The sequence below is a fragment of the Danio aesculapii genome, chromosome 7 (assembly GCF_903798145.1).
Source record: "Danio aesculapii chromosome 7, fDanAes4.1, whole genome shotgun sequence".
Lineage (NCBI taxonomy): Eukaryota > Metazoa > Chordata > Actinopteri > Cypriniformes > Danionidae > Danio > Danio aesculapii.
The window spans coordinates 73,319,109-73,339,955 of NC_079441.1; the positions used below are offsets into that span (position 1 = coordinate 73,319,109).

Sequence of the window (20,847 nt, forward strand, 5' to 3'; positions counted from 1 at the left end):
AAACAAGTGTTCATTTCTCATCTACAGCGAGAAGAAGAAGTTTCACACTTTATGAGAAGCTTCGTTTCTAGTTTTCGGGAATCGGATGCATTGCCCGGTTGAACACACTGCATGGGGAACGCGTGTCTCTACGCGAATAATCAGTGTGTAGCATTGCCGGAAAGCTTTTGTGTTCATCACAGTGTATGTGCTGGAGCTCTGCATGTCCTAACGTCACCTCGCAGATGCGCGCTCCTCATCTCCGCTTAAACTCCACAGCGCAATAACCCGCAGCAGATGCTAATGTTCCTAACATCCTAAAATCCTGAAGTTTCCCCGCTGCTTTCACTTATTTAGTCATGTCTGTGTGTTCCCGACTGGTGAGATTGGCAGCGGATTTCGAGATGGAGCCCCCATGATGGCACTTTTCAGCTGCACCCTGATCGCTTGTCCTTTTCCCCTCCCTTTATCTTTTGTTGAAAGAAAATCAGGAAGAAAATGGAGCGCGCAACATCCCCCGTCCTAAAAAGCTGCATCTGCGCGCCACTGTTAGGAATTGATCAGCAGATCGCGATTATAAAGCTCGTGCGCGGTCGAGGACGTGTCGCGCGCGCATTTGTTTGTGAGCATTTATTTATTTCATTAATGTGGCTTTTTAATTGAGATGGCCGCGAGAGAGAAGGAAGGCGACTGAAAATGGTTGCGCGTTACTGACGCACATCACGCGAGGAAATTCCTCTCCGCGGACGCACGGGTCATCCTGAAAATACTCAAACTTTCGCAAAGACACCGCGCTTTCGCTTTATTAACGCTGCACGGCTCAGATTTAGGGCACTGGCATATAAAGGCTGCTGTTGGTGTAATAATAATAATAATCTGTGCGGGGTGACGGAATGAGACCAGCCCTCCTGAACTGACATATACACTGCAGGCCTAGTAAACAACTTTTACAGACTGCTCTTCTTCTTCTTCTTCTTCTTCTTCTTCCGATAGCACATCCGGATTTTGCAGTCACTTTAAATACTGTTAAATAAGCGGCTCGAATGCAGACTTGCAGGAGTTGCTCTGTTGAAGAAGAGACTAAATAGACTTGTGGAGAGTGTGGAGAGCTCTGTGGAAGAAACAACAGGTTTAAAAGTTTTCCCATATGGAAGTATGACCCTTATGTTATAGGTATATATTTGTACATGTAGAATGAGAGTCAACATAGACTCAGTTATGAAATTTGGTATATGACAGTTATATAAAGACAACAACAGGTTTAAAAGTTTTCCCCTATGGAAATCTGAAAATATATGAACACATAGCCTATATATAATAAATAGTGGATATATATATATACTAACCGGCCACTTTATTAGGTACACTTTACTAGTACCGGGTCGGACCCCCTTTTGCCTTCAGATCTGCCTTAATCCTTCATGTCAGAGATTCAACAAGCTACTGGAGATATTCCTCAGAGATTTTGCTCCATATTGACATGATAGCATCACACAGTTGCTGCAGATTTGTCGGCTGCACATCCATGATGCCAATCTCCCGTTCCACCACATCCCAAAGGTGCTCTATTGGATCTGGTGACTTGTAACGAGTGCTTATTTGAGTTACTGTTGCCTTTCTATCAGCTGGAACCAGTCTGGCCATTCTCCTCTGACCTCTGGCATCAACAAGGCATTTGCGCCCACAGAACTGCCGCTCACTGGATATCTCCTCTTTGTCGGACCATTCTCTGTAAACCCTAGAGATGGTTGTGCGTGAAAATCCCAGTAGATCAGCAGTTTCTGAAATACTCAGAGCAGCCCGTCTGGCAGCAACAACCATGCCACGTTCAAAGTCTCTTAAATCCCCTTTCTCCCCCATTCTGATGCTCAGTTTGACCTGCAGCAGATCGTCTTGACCATGTCTACACGCCTAAATGCAGTGAGCTGCTGCCATGTGATTGGCTGATTGGAAATTTGCGTTAATGAGCAGTTGGACAGGTGTACCTAATAAAGTGGCCTATGAGTGTTTGTGTGTGTGTGTATATATATATATATATATATATATAATTAATGGTGGTGAACTCATTAATGAGAACTATATATATATATTTGTTTGTTTGTTTGTTTGTTTAAGTTGACATGGGCATCACAATTACACCGGACAAACCAAATGCATTTGTTTAAGTGTTTTAGCAGACTTACTAATTCTACAATAGCTATAAGGCAAAATCATTTATTTGCTTAAGCATCATACATATATATATATATATATATATATATATATATATATATATATATATATATATATATATATATATATATATATATATATATATATATATATATATATATATGCAGTTTTGTAATTCCAATAGTAAAAAAGCCATTTGTGCAATATTTTGTAATTCATATGACATATATATTACATTTGTGATACCCAAACATGAGCTTGTATGTCATATTTGATCTGGACCTCATAAGCCATCTTATGTTTCATGGATACACTTTCAGCAACAGCTAAAAATACATGGTATGGGTAAACATTATTGATATTTTTACGCCAAAAATCATTAGAGCATTAAGTAAAGATCATGTTCATGGATATATTTAGTAAATCTCCTACTGTAAATACATCAAAACTCAATATTTGATCAGTGATATGCATTTCTATGCAGTTTAATTAACCACCTCAAAGGAGATTTCATCATTCTTTATGTTTTTATTAACCCTCACAGTTGTATCTCAGCCAAACATTGTCATAAAGTGTACATCAATGAATGCATATTTATTTATATTGTAGGTGATGCAATCAAATGGACACCTATGTTTTAATGTCTAGGGTCGCATGTAATTTGCATATATGCATATATTATTGCCATATATCAGATTTCTATATGGGTTAAAGTAACTTGCGCTGACTAAACTACAAACATGCTTTATAAAAGAGTGAAACTATGCAGCTCATTCATTAAAAATGCTCATTAGTATTGTATAATTTGGTTATTTAATTGAATTGCACTTTTATAATTAACAAAGCTTGTCCAGCATCACATGCAGCTTAATATTAAAGGGACAGTTCACTCAAAAAATCAACATTTACTCACTTATTACCCAAAAACCTGTTTGAGTTTCTTTATTCTGTTGAACTCTACATCTGGAAACCGCTAACTATTCATGAACATAGTAGAAAAAACAAATACTATGGACTTTATCATGGTATATACTTATGTATCGTGGTCATCAACATCTTCTGTTGTGTTCAACCGAAGAAAGAAACACTTGAGGGAGAGTAAATGATGATAGAAGTCTGAGTTTTGAGTGAACTGTCCCTTTAAGTGGCGTGATGGAGCATTTTTTACATACCGCGCTGTAAATAGATTAAGCATCAATAAGCAGAGTTCATATGTAGTGGCGCTGGACTGTAAATAAGCTGTGTTTGAGATCTTCTCTGTGGACTTTTAGCTCAGCAGTCTGCCTTTATGCACTTGTTGCACATTGAGAAAAGCCTGGAGATTGTTTCACTGGTGGAGATCAGATGTTCAGTTCGTGCTAAAACACAAGCGCACCCATTCTGACTGAACATTATTCACTTTTAAGATCATCAGTATGTTTCCATCCACCTAATTTTGGAATATTGCATGAAAATGTGCATATTGGAAATACCAAGATGCACATAAAATGTTTAGAAAATATTCAGCTCGATTATTAAAACCTGCTTAGTTATACAGTGAAAATCGCTTGCTTAATTTGTCTTTAATTGACTGTTGTTTAACCAGCAAAGCTTGTTTATGTATAGTCTTCCACCTCAAAAAGCATAAATTTAAACGGACAGTTCACTCAAAAATGAATATTTACATTAGCTGGAAATTGCTTATCATATACACTTACCGGCCACTTTATTAGGTACAGCTTACTAGTACCGTGTCGGACCCCCTTTTGCCTTCAGAACTGCTTTAATCCTTCATGTCAGAGACTCAACAAGCTACTGGAAATATTCCTCAGAGATTTTACTCCATATTGACATGATAGCATCACACAGTTGCTGCAGATTTGTCGGCTGCACATCCATGATGCCAATCTCCCGTTCCACCACATCCCAAAGGTGCTCTATTGGATTGAGCTCTGGTGACTGTGGAGGCCATTTGAGTACAGTGAACTCATTGTCATGTTCAAGAAACCAGTCTGAGATGATTGGCGCTTTATGACATGGTGAGTTATCCTGCTGGAAGTAGCCATCAGAAGATGGAGACACTGTGCTCATAAAGGGATGGACATGGTCAGAACAATACTCAGGTAGGCTGTGGCGTTGACACCATGCTCAATTGGTACTAATGGACCCAAAGTGTGCCAAGAAAATCTCCCCCACACCATTACACCACCACCACCAGCCTGAACTGCTGATACAAGGCAGGATGGATCCATGCTTTCATGTTGTTGAGGCCAAATTCTGAGTCGAGCATCTGAATGTGACAGCAGAAATGGAGACTCATCAGACCAGGCAACGTTTCTCCAATCTTCTATTGTCCAGTTTTGGTGAGCCTGTGTGAATTGTAGCCTCAGTTTCCTGTTCTTAGCTGACAGGAGCGGCACCCGGTGTGGTCTTCTGCTGCTGTAGCCCATCCGCCTCAAGGTTGGACGTGTTGTGTGTTCAGAGATGCTCTTCTGCAGACCTCGGTTGTAACGAGTGCTTATTTGAGTTACTGTTGCCTTTCTATCAGCTGGAACCAGTCTGGCCATTCTCCTCTGACCTCTGGCATCAACAAGGCATTTGCGCCCACAGAACTGCCGCTCACTGGATATCTCCTCTTTGTCGGACCATTCTCTGTAAACCCTAGAGATGGTTGTGCGTGAAAATCCCAGTAGATCAGCAGTTTCTGAAATACTCAGAGCAGCCCGTCTGGCAGCAACAACCATGCCACGTTCAAAGTCTCTTAAATCCCCTTTCTTCCCCATTCTGATGCTCGCTTTGAACTGCAGCAGATCGTCTTGACCATGTCTACATGCCTAAATGCAGTGAGCTGCTGCCATGTGATTGGCTGATTAGAAATTTGCATTAACAAGCAGTTGGACAGGTGTACCTAATAAAGTGGCCGGCGAGTGTAAATCCATTGTATGACAAACAAATACTGTGGTATGCACCTATTTTTTGGGGATATCGCATAAAAAATACTTATTGGAAATACCAAGATGCGCTAAAATATGAATATAAACATAAACGTGCATAACTAAAGTAAAGTAGTGTCTGATAATACTTAATCTGCATAAAAGGAAACACATTTAGAGAATAAATTCCAGCATTGAAAAAGTCATGTGAGTTTGATTAACAAATGTTTGTGATGAGACTTTGCATTAATGGACTTTGCAGCAGTGTGAGCACATTGTACAGGATCTGAAATGATGTGCTGATTGTAAAAGGCCTCATCCGTCATCACAGTGCTTCAGTATTATTATTTTTCTATTATTTTTCCCTCCAGAACTGTGTTGAGCATCTGTCTGCGCTCTCAAAGAGCGTCTCACACCTCCAAAAGCCACCGCGTTCATTGCATTTCGTCTTCTGAGGCAAACAAACACCACAGAGGCAAATCCCAACGCACTAAACCATACTTTTTATTTTTGGCGCCAGTTTATTTAGTAAAGGGTTATTTAGTTCTGTTTGACTCACTGGATGGAAGCGCTGCTTTAGTCGCCAACGTTTTATGAGATATGATATATTATAGTTTTGGATATCTTTGAATGGAAACATGGGCTAATGGGGTGATTACACCAGAATTAGAGCTCATTTACTCCGTTAATTATGATTACATCACAAATATAGGCTCTTATTATACTGCTGTCTGGAATACTTGATTCTGATTGGTCAGTCGCAACATACCAAGTAATATTATTCCCAGATAACAACCGCTGAATAACACAGACTCATCTGGGAACATTGAATCATCTTAATCAGCAGTGTCTTACGTGTTTTGTGGCAAGTGGCCGTGTAATAAACAGGATAAAGTGCATCCAGGATGGTCGTTTTCACAGAATAAACCTTTCAGTCTTATACAACTGTGCATATAAATGACATCTTATAAGCCTTTCAGACTTTATTCTGCGATAACAACCTCCTGGATGTACTTCATCCCTAACATAGGTGGATAAAATGCAAGATATCACAGATTAATTTTGTGGTTAATTAACGGTCACCTATATGATGTATTTACCCTTTAACTTGCAGTCTGAAAACCTTTCATGTGACCAATATCTTTGGTTAAAGGAACAATATGTACAATTTTTAAAAAATTAAGATATTCAACAACCACTTTAAATGTTAAAATGCAGATAAATCATCAGATTTACCTAGGAGTGTATGTGTGTGTGTGTGTGTGTGTGTGTGTGTGTGTGTGTGTGTGTGTGTGTGTGTGTGTTCTGTGTGTTTATGCTAATGACGTCACACTCTTGATTTCTGCTATGGGTTTCTAGAAACAGCAGCCAAGCTGGACTGTGGCATAACAAAAGCTCTGCTGCTTGCATGTCGTCATCAGCAGTTGCTTCAGGGTAATTCAAACTACCATAATAATACATGCTGAATACTTTACCCAGCATCAACATGATTTCTGCAGGAGTCCTGTAGGAAGATGAAGACTACAAGTCCTATTCCACACAGGGGCGCAGCTAGGGAGGAAAATTTAGGACGATTCTTAGGGTCCACGCCGCTTTACTATTACTGTTAGGGGGCTCGATCAAATCACGCCTCCCCCTGATGCTCTACACTTTCGTTTGTAATAAACCCCACCCTGTTCTTCACTTTCATCCACCATACCACCAGAACGTTGTCATAGGGCCCATACCGGTCAGCGGCGCCCCTGATACCACACAACCATACCATAACAACAATAGAATCACCACAAAATATCAGTTGCTATAGATGCTGTGTTACCATAGCAACAATAGAATTACCACAACAGATCAATTACTATAGATGCAGTGTTACCATAGCAACAATAGAATCACCTCAACAGATCAATTACTATCGATGCTGTTACCATAGCAACAATAGAATCACCACAACAGATCAATTACTATAGATGCAGTGTTACCATAGCAACAATAGAATCACCTCAACAGATCAATTACTATCGATGCTGTTACCATAGCAACAATAGAATCACCTCAACAGATCAATTACTGTCGTTGCCACATTACCATAGCAACAATAGAATCACCACAACAGATCAATTACTATAGATGCTGAGTTACCATAGCAACAATAGAATCACCATGACAGATCAGTTACTATAGATGCTGAGTTACCATAGCAACAATAGAATCATCACGACAGATCAGTTACTATCGATGGCGTGTTACCATAGCAACAATAGAATCACCACAACAGATCAATTACTATAGATGCTGAGTTACCATAGCAACAATAGAATCACCACAACAGATCAATTACTATAGATGCTGTGGTACCATAGCAACAATAATCACCACAACAGATCAATTACTATAGATGCTGAGGTACCATAGCAACAATAGAATCACCATGACAGATCAGTTACTATAGATGCTGAGTTACCATAGCAACAATAGAATCATCACGACAGATCAGTTACTATAGATGCTGTGTTACCATAGCAACAATAGAATTACCAAGACAGATCAGTTACTATAAATGCTGAGTTACCATAGCAACAATAGAATCACCACAACAGATCAGTTACTATAGATGCTGCATTATCTTAGCAACTGTAGAATCACCACAACAGATCAGTTACTATAGATGCTGAGTTACCATAGCAACAATAGAATCACCACAACAGATCAGTTACTATAGATGCTGTGTTACTATAGCAACAATAGAATCACCTCAGCAGATCAACCTATGGTATAATTCGAAGGCTCTACAGTATTTGCTATAATTGACTATAGTATTTTTCCTGTGGGATGTTTTTTGGACCACCTGGCTTCATTGGCCGCTTCTTATTGGATCATATGAGATGGATGTTCAGACTAGGTTTAATAACACTAATCTCACTTAACTATTTCAAAGAATCCAGCTAGTGCTCTTTGGATTGTGAACTTGCACTTGAAGGTGAACTCTAATTGAACGACTGTAGGGTTTTGTAAAGAATTGACTGTAAGGAATGATTAGTAGATTCACCCCCCCCCACCCCCAGATGCACTTGAGAGTCATTTCAAGGCTGATATCCTTGTTTCATGCTCTTTTAAAGGGATAACTGGCAGGATTGGGGTGTTTTGAACTGTCTTATCCTCTCTTCAGCATCTTTGAACCCGAACCTTCAAGCTCTCCGCAAGTCTCTCGGAGATTACGCAGTGCACATTGTGGAGAAGAGGTAAAGGTTGAGGATGATTTACAAAAGCTCGATCCTCATAAAAAAGTAGAATCTTGCACATGCCGAAGTCACAGGAAGAAAAACAGCGGAGTGTGGGGGCCGGGGTGCTGACAGAGATACAGTTCAGGCCAAGGTTAGAAACAGGAAATGAATTTTGTCTGTAGGGATTTGTTGTGTGACTGCAACAATCCAGAATCGTACACAAACTGACCTTAGAAATCCCTCTCAGAGATGCAAGAAAAGTAAAGAGCAGTTCAAGCCTCACACACACACACACATGCTCCACATACTGAGCAGTCGGCTTCTCTCTCAGTTTTAAAGATATCGCTCTCTCCACATATCAAAGAGCAGGCAGTGATAAAGCCATTCATGTTATATTTTCAAGGCCACGAGTCTAAAGTCTGTCATTATGTATGTGTGATCCCTATTTAGCCTTTAGATGCATTACATGGCTACACTGTTGGAGGCCAGAGTGTCCGAAGGCAGGAGACGTTATTTCAGGTGCTCAAGGCTACAGAAAACCCAACCGCAGTCAGAAACATATCAAAGATGACTCGAGTGCTTGTTCAGGTTTCATGAAAGGTTTATCAGTGTGGGATGAGCAGTTGTTGTTTGTGGAGATGCAACCGCATTTTAAGTGTGACAATTACTTTTAATATCGGTGTTCTGTCGATTTGTCCTACATTGTCTGATTTTTCTATCTCCCATTCAAAAAGTGGGGAGCACATTTTTGGCCCATTTCCATTTAATGATACGGTACGGTTAGCTTTTATGGCCGTTTCCACTGTTAAAATGCCCCTAAAAGTGAACCATACCGTAAGACTTTTTGGGCACCCTTTGCAAAGAGTACCTAGCATGGCAAAAAGGTACCAAAAGGCTAAGCTAGACGTGCAGCTGAACGCTATTGGTTTACAGAGATACGTCACTTGTGCATACACAAGCAGGAGAATGAAAACAAACCGGCATTTTTAAATACACAGCCAAGACATCACACCGTAATACTGTATGCATATAATAACGAGCCATGGTTGACTTAAGCTAAGACAAACCTTGTCGTCGTCTTGATGAACAGCCATAAAGCCAAGATGAACAAACTCTGCCGTGTCCTGTTTTTGTTTAACAAGGTTGCTAAAAGAGTGATCGGTTTCAGTTTCTCCAGAGAGCTCGCGATCGCTCGCCGCACTTCTATATTTGAAATAACGAACTTCTTGAGCTGACGATAATAACATGCACGTGGTTATGGAAGTGCTTCTGGCATCTGATCCTTTCAGAAACGGACAAACGCGAGAGTGAATCGTGAAGAAACAACCTTTCAGCAACCTAAAACATGAACAAACTGCCATGTTTAACTATTATCAGCACCTTCTGGACTATTATGAACTCAGAATGGCAGAATTACTTTCTAAGAGAGGCTACATGTGCTGGTGAAGATTACAGACACAGATGAGAGGGTTGCACTGACTCTGGGCTATATTGTGTGTTGTTTTTGAACCCAAATAATAAATGTATGCTGTGTGTAGTTTATCTGTAGTTGGTAACATATTGGAGACTGTAAGGGTCTGCATGTGTTCGTATATGTTGCATCGATTTATTTTATATAATTGCAGATGCTTCTCGTATATGTAAACAACCCGTACAGCTTTATTGTAGACGTTTCCTCGAGCGAGAATGACGTCAACTGAAACTTTCTGTAGTACACCACACCCACCAAAAGGGTACTCTTGGTACCCTTTAGGCAGTGGAAATGCAAGCCTGATAAAGGTGACCCATACTGACCCGTACTGTACTGTACCAGTCAGTGTAAACGGGCCATTTGATGACACAACCCATCAGATTTAGCTACCAGTGTAAATTTTAATGTGGAGTAGTGTGATATGAAGCTGTTTCAAGCTTCACTTGTTTGATATGAAGCTGTTCCAAGCTACACTGTTCCAATTTACTATGACCTTTTATGTGAAGCTGCTTTGACACAGTCTACATTGTAGAAGCGCTACACAAATAAAGGTGAATTAAATAGAAAATGAACCTGCAATATCGCCATAACCTACCGAATCCTTAACCCCAACCTCAGAACCATTCAGATACAGTGTTGGTAGCATAATCTGATGTGTAAGATAATTTCAGGACACCGGCCCTTCCATAGCAAATGTTAAATAAAACCAATCAGCGATACTTATATGATGGAAGAATCAGCTGATTTCAATCGCAGTCTTGCCATTTTGTGTTTATGGGTTACTTCCAGTGTTCGGCTTGATCAAATAATCACATGCACATCGTTCAATCGATCCTCTCTGTCTTCTCTTTGTTGTTGTTGTTTATGTAGTATTCATTCCATTACACTACAAGCCTACTGTACATCTGAATATGTGCATTTCACAAAAACAGAATATGTGTGCACGTGCATTTGTGCGCGCTCGTACTGGGAGTGTAGCATGTGGCCATTCAGACAAAGGTGTTTAGCATGCATGAATCATCTAGTGACTAGGTGCCATATTGAGTGTGTGTGTGTTTGTGTGTGAATGCATTATTTGCGCATGCTGCTTTATCGCTCTCCTGCCTTCATCTTTCCCCTCCCCCCCCCTGTCTAGCACCTTATCACTCTCTCCATCTATCCAAATTTGGAGAAGCTTTATTGGCGTGACAGGGTTGGTCAGACACGAACGTGTCTGTCAAGGCGGAACAGTGCATTGCCATGACGATATTCATATGATAATAATGCCAGCAGACCAAACAGACCCTCCATTGCAAAGCAGAACACTCTGTCCCCTTTCTCGACAGATTTACTCATCAAATATGCTTATTCAGAACGTATTTGTGTTTTTCATTTGTTTTTTTCTCCTCACTAACACCCCCCCCCCCATTCTTTTCTTTCTCGCCTGTCTGTCTCTCTTCTCTCTTTCTTTTCTCTTCGCCATGTTGGCAGGCCCCAATCTACCAGCTGATATCAGCATTCCCTGGCACCGTGCCAATTGGCATCGCTGCAGAGAGCAAGAGAGAGAGAGAGAGAGAGGGAATGATAGAATGAAAGAAAATCAGTGAAGAACAGAGGGAGGAGGGAATGAGGGTGAAAAGAGAAAAAAAGTGCAGGGGGTGGAATCGCAATCTATGGACGAGAAAAGATGGAAGGAAACGAAGAACAATAACGATGGGAGAAAGACAGAAAGAAAGAAAGAAAGAAAGAAAGAAAGAAAGAGAAAGAAAGAAAAGACAAGCAGAAGGGGGGCAGTGTGATTGATATAGTGTGATATCCTTGTGAGTCACGGCTGAGCTAAAATGTCAACTGGCTCTGTTAGCCACCATTTCATCCAAGTCTTGTGTCACAGATACACACGCTAACACACACTCGCATGCTAATACACACACAAACACTTGATTGTGTACATAAATCCTAACTCAGACACAGACGCGCAGTCTGTTCACGGAGGTAAATACTGAAAAAAGAAACCTCACCCACACAAGCAAGCATAGTGACACATATCCAGGCATACAGACGCCCTCACAGATGTTTAGCAGATTGCCTTGCTGTAATCATCAATGAAATTCATTTTCTCTTATTTATGAAAGAGGCAGGTGGCTTTTTTTTTTTCTAAACTGTGTCTGGGCCTGTCCGCCTCAGACTTATGCAATGTGTGCCTTTATGTGGTTGTTCACTTCTGTCGGTGCATTGTGCGTTTGTACGAGTAGGGAGTGGAGGGGTTGTATCTCTGTGCCTGTACTTTAAGGTATGTGTATATATTTTTTGTTCTGATTAAAGCGGCTACTGTACACTGTGCAGGAAGGGTGTGTGGGGAAGTCCAAACATCTCGCGCCCATCCTGTTTGGGACAGTCCATGTCCTGCTCTGCCCTTAGACCCGTACACAGGAACAAGCATGTGTACACTAATATTTTATTCTGTTTTGTACTTGACAGGGGACTGTTGGAGGTGGTCAGGCAGATTGCCATCATAAGAACACACCCTCTTTAATTCAAGGAAGTGAAGCATGGCATAGACACATCAGCAGTGAGAGATCTATCCATCCATCTAACCATCTATCTATTTATCTAGCTAGCTACCTAACTATCTAATAATTATTTCCTGTCCTTTCTCTCTTAGAGTATGGATTCCCCACCAGAATGTATGCTGGCTCTTTCCTGTGAGCCCCCACTGTCTCCTCCCTCCATGCCATCCCTAGACCACAGTCCCCAATTCCTTCCCCAGAGTCCTCAATCTACCCCTTCTAGCCCTCAAACTGAACTCTATGCCCCAGTCTCACCCTGCCCCCTTCCTGAGGCCAGCCTCCAAGATGAGGAGGAGGAGGATGAGGAATTGTCAACACCCCCATCACCCACCCCAGCGGTGGCGCTGTTTCCTGGAGAACTGGAACTTGGCAGTCCCTCATCAGAGAGCAGCCCTCCAGCCACACCACTGGCACCTTTCGCTGGTTTTGGAGCTCTCGAGAAGGCGATCTCCTCCGGACAAAGTACCACCTGCGATGATGAGTTGGATCTTCAGCTTTTCAACAATGAGAGCATGGCTGTTACTGGAGGGACTAGCTCTGGGCCTGGCTTAAGGTTCCCTTGTCATGTGTGTGGAAAGAGATTCCGCTTTCAAAGTATTCTCTCTCTTCACGCTCGAGCACACAGTTTGGACAGAGAGCGACGTGCTTCAGCTCCCTACCGAACCACACACTCCAAACTCCAGCAAAACCATGAGACCAACAGTATAATCCAGAATCCATTATCTGGGTCATTTCAAAAGAGTATGAATGAAGACATGGTCCCAGAGGAACCTCTTCAAACTGCTAGCAGCCCTCAGTTCCTCTTTGAAGGAACCACAGCCCTGACTCCACCTTTAACAGAGGAAGCATCAATCTCAACCTCCTTCTCTCCACTTGGCCATGCCCACTTGGAAGACAACACCCCCTCCACTGCTGCTCCTGCCTTTCGGTGTCATGCTTGTAAGGGAAAGTTCCGTACCGCTTCAGAGTTGGCACGTCATGTGCGGATTCTCCACAACCCCTATAAATGTACAATGTGTCCCTTCTCTGCAAGTCAGGAGGAAAGACTTGCTGCACATCTGCAGGAGAGCCACCCACCTGAAGATCCTCCTGCTGAAACAGTTTTCCCCTCTCACGCTATAAAAGCACCACCAGAAACTCCTGTCCCACAAATGTCTGTTGTTCCAGCTTTCCGATGTGAGACATGCGGGCAGCGTTTTACACAGTCCTGGTTTTTAAAAGGGCACATGAGGAAGCACAAGGACTCATTGGATCACAAGTGCCAGGTGTGTGGCCGTGGTTTCAAGGAACCATGGTTTCTCAAAAACCATATGAAGGTGCATCTCAACAAGCTAGGCCTCAAGGCTGGATTGGGAAATCTGGGTGGAGCTGGAGTTGATCAGTCCAAAGGTCCTGCAAGCTCACAAGTGCTGGGGGCCCTTTATTCTAACTTGCTCCTGGCACGCAGCATGGCAGGTGGTGGTGGTGGTTCAGGAAGTCGCACAGAGAGGTCAGATGCTGGTGCAGGCTCAAGCAAATCCTCTATATTGGGCTATCTGGGCTTACCCAAAGATAGCAGCAATGGAAGTTGCATGGAGCGCCTTCAGGCTGTGGCACAGGTTGCAGAAATGGGTAATGGAGGAGGACGGGGAGGTGACTCAGCAGACGGAGCAGACCAGGCAGCCATGTGGCAGCTGGTTGCCCGCAGTCTGGTGGCAGCACAGCACAACCAACAGCAACAACAGCAGCGATCCCATTCACTCCATCAGCATCCTTCATCACGAGCAACAGTTGCTGGGGAAGCCAAGAATATGAGGGCTTATCTCGGTGGACTTGGTTCTAGAGAGGAACTGGATGGATCCAGTGCACCTTGGGAGTGTCCAGATTGCGGCAAGCTGTTCAGAAGCCTCCAGCAGGTGGTTGCTCATGCCCATGTCCATGTCCAGAAAACACAGAAAGGTCAAAGTGCCAGAGGGAGCATGTCCAGGGAAGAGGACATTATAAACAGAGTCAGTGGAACTCAGGCAACAGGCGGAGCAGGACAGAGAACTAGTGAAAATGAAGGCAGGCAGGAGGGAAAGCAGATCCCATCAGGAGTCGGGGCAGCTGGGAGCTTCCATTCTGTCATATCACATCTTTCTGGTAAGGATCAACTTAATAATCCAAAACAGATGACATTATCAGGACAGTATTTCTTATTTGTTACTATCATCTATGGGCTGGATGCAAGATATTTACGTTTTTAAAATGAATTCACTGCTGTTAGTTTTTGGGTGTATCCTCCCTGTGCTTTAATCAGGATCGTTTCCAGAGCTGTTGCTTTTCTTCATTATACTGTACATTATCTTATTTCAAGGTCAGAACGGTCTGAGGGGATCATCCCCTTCATCTTCATCTCCAAGAGAGCGTGTTCGTGGAACAGGGATGAAAGATTGCCCCTACTGTGGAAAAGCCTTCCGGTCTTCCCATCACCTTAAAGTGCACCTTCGAGTACACACAGGTGAGGCTTGCATTTTTACTAGATCTGTGATTCACAACCCAGTGGTAGGCATACCTCAGGCAGTATTTAATTGGTTTTCAGGGAAAAGTCTAAAAACCTGCCAAACCGAATTGCTTTAAAGGCAACTTTAGATATTAAACATTAATATTAAATCAACATTATTTAAATGTATTTATTGATCATACTGTCTAACAGTCATAATCAATAGCTACATAATCATCGTTACTATTACTTTTTAATTGTTTGTATGCTGTGTGAATGATATTTGTAGCAAAATACGATATAGGCACCAATCTCTTATATCTGGAAACATTGTGAAATTAAATGCCTCATGGATGTCTTACATTATTTAGGTATATCATTTTAGTGGTTAATACTGATTATTTTGTTCGTGGCTATTATTATGTCGTTCATATGTGTTATTCATATTCATTCGATTTTTTTTTATACTCCCATGTGATAACTTTCCTGATTTAGCTTAATTGAAACCATCGTCTGGCTATTAGGTTCTTCCACAAAATGTCTTCTCCAAAAAAAGGGAATGGAGTGTTCTCATGGTTGATGAGAGATGGAATGTCCTAATTTTACAGTAATGCACTGGGGACTGTACCTGATCTTACATATGATGACAAGCACTGCCATCTATCTGTTACTGAGTGCAATTGCACTTGATTCCCACACATAATTTTTAGCTAATCATGGCTTACTATTTTACCAAGCAGTGTTATTCTTAGCTAAATTTCCATTGTTGTAACATGCAACACGTCTTTTCCATTTTAAGAATAGTTTTTGTCCTAACCATTTGCGACTGTGACGTACAACATATTTATTTTAGAACAGAACCAGTATTACTGTGACATTGATCACCTCAGTTACAGAATATGCGCTTTATTCAGTGTTAAATGCTCCCAGTGTGAGTGTAAATACCATTTACTTAACAATTATGACATACTTCTGAAAGCAGCAGCAGATAGTTCACCTCAGATCTTGAAAATTAAATAACTAGCAGAAGAACTGAAAATGAAAGTCAGAACTTTGACTCAGTGCAGACCAACAACAGTTCTTCAGTAGTTTAATAGTAATGTTAAAGAGATTTAATATGTATTAATTAGATTTAAAGCCTTTACCATTTCATTGGGAGTGCAGTGGCTGGTATTCAAATATTTCTGTTATGTCGCATTTGGTGCAGACAGACACATTTCTTGTTGCATTGCGTGTTGTCAGGACACGGTATCAATGTGTATTTTAAGTTTTTGATCTCCTGAACAAAAGTGTTTTATTCCTTGTTTTAGGCGAGAGGCCATACAAATGCCCCCACTGTGATTATGCTGGCACCCAGTCTGGCTCTCTCAAGTACCACCTTCAACGTCATCATCGTGAGCAAAGGAATGCTATGGCAACCTCCCCAAACTCTCCATCACCTAGCCTACCATCTCTGACCGGGTCTCCCCGCGAAGGTGCCAAAAAACGTCGTCTCCCTTCCATGTCCCAGCAGTCTTCTTTTGGGAGGGTTCCTGGAGAGGCTCCTTCTTCAAGGCACACACAGTCTTGGACTATGGGCCTATCAGAGAAGAATGAGGGCTCTTCTGCATCTGCACATCAAAGAGAGGGAGACCTAGAAAGTCAGTATCGTGGTCTGTCAGGGATGATGGGTGCACTCTTACCTAGTGGTCTAGAGCAAAGTTGGATTGGGGAGGTAACACTTCCCAAAGTGCCCAAAGTATCTAGACGAAAACCCCTTATTACGAGCCGCTTGGTGTCAGCAAATGGCTTCCAGGACAAGATGACATCCCAGGAAGGAGGCTTCGAACCTTTGGACCTTTCCCGTCGACCTTTACAAGATGAAGGAGGAGTGAGCCACTCTGGAAGTGGACCTTCAAGTGGCTCTAAAGGGGGGAATGACATCCTCAATCAATGTGTGTTCTGTCCCTTCCGGACCTCTTCTGTGGAACTGATGGCCATGCACCTACAAGTTAATCACACCAGCAAGTCTCGACGCAAGAGGGGTGCACCTATCGGTTCCAACAATCATTCTCAAAGATTGGCCAGGCCAGATCGTGATCCCCTGGCTTTGTGGAAGTTCCTCGGTGTAGAGGATGGAGTCGCATCTCCTGAAGATTGGGTCTCGGCCAAGGGAAGAGTTGAGAATGGAGTCAGTCCTGAGAACAGGGAAACAGAGGACAATTTTGAGCTGCCCCCTGGAGCTACAGGAAGTTTCCAAAGCATAAAGAAGCGGCCTAAAATGAGCGAGCATGTGGATGAGGAAGACGAGGAGATCGATGAGGAGGAGAATGACCTTGAAGCAAATGGCAGCTTTGCAAATGTTCCCCAGAATCAGAGCAGAAGGGCTCAGTCGGTTTCGTCAGACCTCCTGGATGATGATTTGCCCAGGGAGGAGGAAGGTGTCTTGGGGAATAGCATCTAAAGAGAGGCTTGGATAAGTTTGTAGGTAGAGGGAGGGGAGAAATGTTTGGGAAATAGTTGTCTGTTGCATCCCTCAAACCAAGAGCAGACCAGTCGCTATGCTAACATACTGTACAGCACATAATCAGTTAGCAGATCAGTGTTCAATCCCTTCACATACCCTCCTAGACCCCATTGGTTAGCGATCGATTACCTCTACACACACACACAAAGGAACTCAATCATACAGCGATATCCAGTATTGTATGCTAGTCTAAGCCTGTCTGTCTCGGGGCCTTTTTGAACACTGTTCTCTAGTTCCTGTCTTCTCGTCAGTGAACACAATTGCCAAGTTGTATTTCAAGTACAATTTCCTTGCTCCTTGCTGTGAATTTTGCTCTCATCTCAACCAGGACCTGGAATGTCAATCTGGGAAGCCGGAAAAGCAAAAAAGAGACACTGTTCTTAATCACTATGATATACAGTATTAATGCTGAGAGAGACGCTAAGCGAATGTCGGACGGACATCCTACTTCCATGTAAACTTGACCTGACAGCACGTCTTCAGTAAACCAAAGGAGTGAGCACACTTCTTACCATGCACCTGCCAGACTCTGAACAGAATGCTGTGATAACTAAATGGTACTCGCGAATCACCTCCTAACAGAACCTGGCAGAGTAAAGATTATATTAACAGATACCCACACTGCCAGTCTACTCCGACGGGTCTTCTTCAGATATTATATGAAACAGAGATTCTGCCTCGTCTATATGCTATTTCTCTCAGTGCCTGTTGATGTAAAAGGTTTTTAGCAGATTCAACAACACAGTAATATAGTTACGGTGAATATATACAGTATATATGCGTAGTTGTGCTAGAGCGTAGAGTTCTGTGACAATATGGTGGCAGTTTGTGTGAATATATCTGCTGTGAATGAATCAGCGAATGAACCTAGAGCACTACATGTGGGAACAGCTGGCCGTTTGATAGGGGCCCTATGGACGTGTTTACATTTCAGATACCACCAGGTTTTCCCGGTGGAAACCAGACCACCGTTCCTATGAAAAAGAGTTCAAATTTCAGGGTTTGAAATCACAATCTAGAAAACGGAGACTCTGCAATATGTCCATCATATCCCTGTGATACTTCCATCTGAGAAAGGGTGGAAAGTGGGTCTCTACTACTAAAACATTCAGTTTGCTGTTTCTTTTTTAATGTGAGTAGACATTCTTTTATATCAAAAAGGAAAACACACACACACACACACACACACACACACTAACAAATTCAGACATCCCAGTAGAACATATGTAGCTTTTGTAAAGATAAGAGATCAAAAAGAGGATTAAAAAAGCGTTGTTTTCCTTTTAAGAAGTGTTAATGGAAACGGATATGGAGAAAAGTAATAAGTATTATAATAATTATGAAAGAAGACTGCTTCAGAATGTCTTTAGAGCACTGTGCAAAGTTTCTTTTCCCCCTTGAACCCCACTTTTGATTTGCCTTTACATGCGCACCAAACTTTTGGTCTTTCTTCCCAAATCATTTCTTCATAATGCTGCAGATACAATTCCCATTCCCTTAGATCAGGGTTGTCCAAGCTCGGTCCTGGAGGGTCGGTGTCCTGCAGAGTTTATCTCCAACTTGCTTCAACACACCTGCCAGGAACTTTCTAGTACAGGATTGTCCAAATTAGGTCCTGGAGGGCTGGTGTCCTGCAGAGTTTATCTCCAACTTGCTTCAGCACACCTGCCAGGAAGTTTCTAGTACAGGGTTGTCCAAACTCGGTCCTGGAAGGCCGGTGTCCTGCATGGTTTAGCTCCAACTTCCTTCAACACACCTGCCTGGAAGTTTCGAGTATACCTAGAAAGAGCTTGATTAGTTGGTTCAGGTGTATTTAATTGGGGTTGGAACTAAAATATGCAGGACAACAGCCCTCCAGGACTGAGTTTGGGGACAACTGTTCTAGTATATCCAGTACGAGCTTGATTAGCTGATTCAGGTGTGTTTGATTAGGGTTGGAGCTAAACTCTCCAGGACACCGGCCCTCCAGGACCAAGTTTGGACAATCCTGTACTAGAAACTTCCTGGCAGGTGTGTTGAAGCAAGTTGGAGCTAAACTCTCCAGGACCAAGTGTGGACATCCCTGCCTTAGATGATGTGTTTATATATTCATCAATCAATCAATCAATTAATCAATCAATCAAAAAAAATCAATCATTCAGACACACAATCAATGTTAAATCTTGCCTGATGATCTTGAAACTTCAGCGATTGCTAGTGTATTTATAAGCCGACGCTGAGACCGTGTCCAAGACATGTCCCAGTATCAGCACCGTCAGTCTGACTGATCCGCTTGCCAAATTTGATTTCATGTAATTGTGTCGCATTTTTGATGTGGAATTAGCACATCACACAAACGATGATCTACTTTCCTTGTCCAACACTCAAATGTGAAATCATTTCCATCTCATTTTTATGGTTAGACACGCTGAGTGGGCGGTACTTTTGTCCCGTGATTGACAGAGGCTGGCCTTAATACGTGCGTTATCGTGTCCTTGTTTTGTGTGTCGATTATCTAATGCGTTCGTTCGGTAGCCCCCGATGTGGTTTTTCCTTCGAGATAACAGTCAAGCCACTGTGCCTTCTGTCCTGAGCACTTCCTCAAGTATTTTGTACGCTCACCAAAAGCACTTAGCCCCTACTGTTTCACTTTGTATTCTTCGGTAAACTGTGTTCTCTGTATCTGATCCTCTGTTTTCTTGAGACGTCAGATGTGGGGGTGGTCGTGTCCATGTCGAGAAAAAAAAACAAAAAAACGAGCGTCATTCTTTCATTCATGCGTGCTGTGGCATCTCCTCATCTTTTAGCGAATGCACCGATGAAAGCTTGCGTGCTATCTAGCTCCGAGGCCTTTGTTTGTAGAAGTTACTTTGATTTCTACGATGTTACTTTGATGCCGATGAGATGAAATCAAGCTCTTCTGCTCATAATTATTATTATTATCATTGTTCTTTTTTGTTTTATGGAAGAAAAACTAAGCAAACAAACAAACGAGAAAAAAAAAAAAACATGAGCAAAATGTGTCTTTTGAATGTTGTACAGATAGAAATAGAGATGTTGTGTTTTTAACAAGAGATCAAACCTCGACACCTGTTCTCCATCGCTCCCCTTGGAGCCAAACATCTGCATTTGTGGTCATGGTATATGGCTCTTTTAGGATGGCCTAACTGTGTGTACAGGGATCAGGGCAATAGTTTTGTTTTGTATGTTTGTTTTGTATGTGTGTGTGTGCATTGATGTCTTAAAAATCTATTAATATTTTGTGAAGATATACTGACACTGTGAAATAAGCATAAAGTATTCCCAAACAGTAACGTGCTGCTCAAACAGTTTGACATGCACTTTTTTTCCTCATTGCTGTTCCACCGCCAGAAGTGGGTGAATTGATCCCTATTATCTGGTGAACGGGGAGAGCTGGAGAGACGGTTTTGGTTTGATCTTTTCAGTATAGCCGACTGCTGTTGGTGGCAGAAGACGCTGATCTAACATAGTAGTGACTAATATGAAATTGTGGATTGAGAAAAAAAAAACAGTAGAGAAGAATCAATAAAATAAAATACACAAAAAAATGTGTGCATCCTGTATTCTTTTGCATTAAATTTG

At 42.0% G+C, this 20,847-nt stretch overlaps 1 protein-coding gene across 1 annotated transcript in view; it reads left to right on the top strand.

Moving 5' to 3' along the window:
- znf219 (zinc finger protein 219) overlaps positions 1 to 20,558 on the top strand; it is a 21,243-nt gene extending 685 nt beyond the window's left edge. Inside the window, exons 2-5 of the mRNA XM_056462488.1 lie at positions 12,210 to 12,300; positions 12,394 to 14,419; positions 14,634 to 14,777; positions 16,070 to 20,558. Of these exons, the coding sequence (XP_056318463.1) occupies positions 12,397 to 14,419; positions 14,634 to 14,777; positions 16,070 to 17,202 (3,300 nt within the window). The 5' untranslated portion in view covers positions 12,210 to 12,300; positions 12,394 to 12,396 and the 3' untranslated portion in view covers positions 17,203 to 20,558. The remainder of the gene's footprint in view (positions 1 to 12,209; positions 12,301 to 12,393; positions 14,420 to 14,633; positions 14,778 to 16,069) is intronic.
- Positions 20,559 to 20,847: the final 289 nt, after the last annotated feature.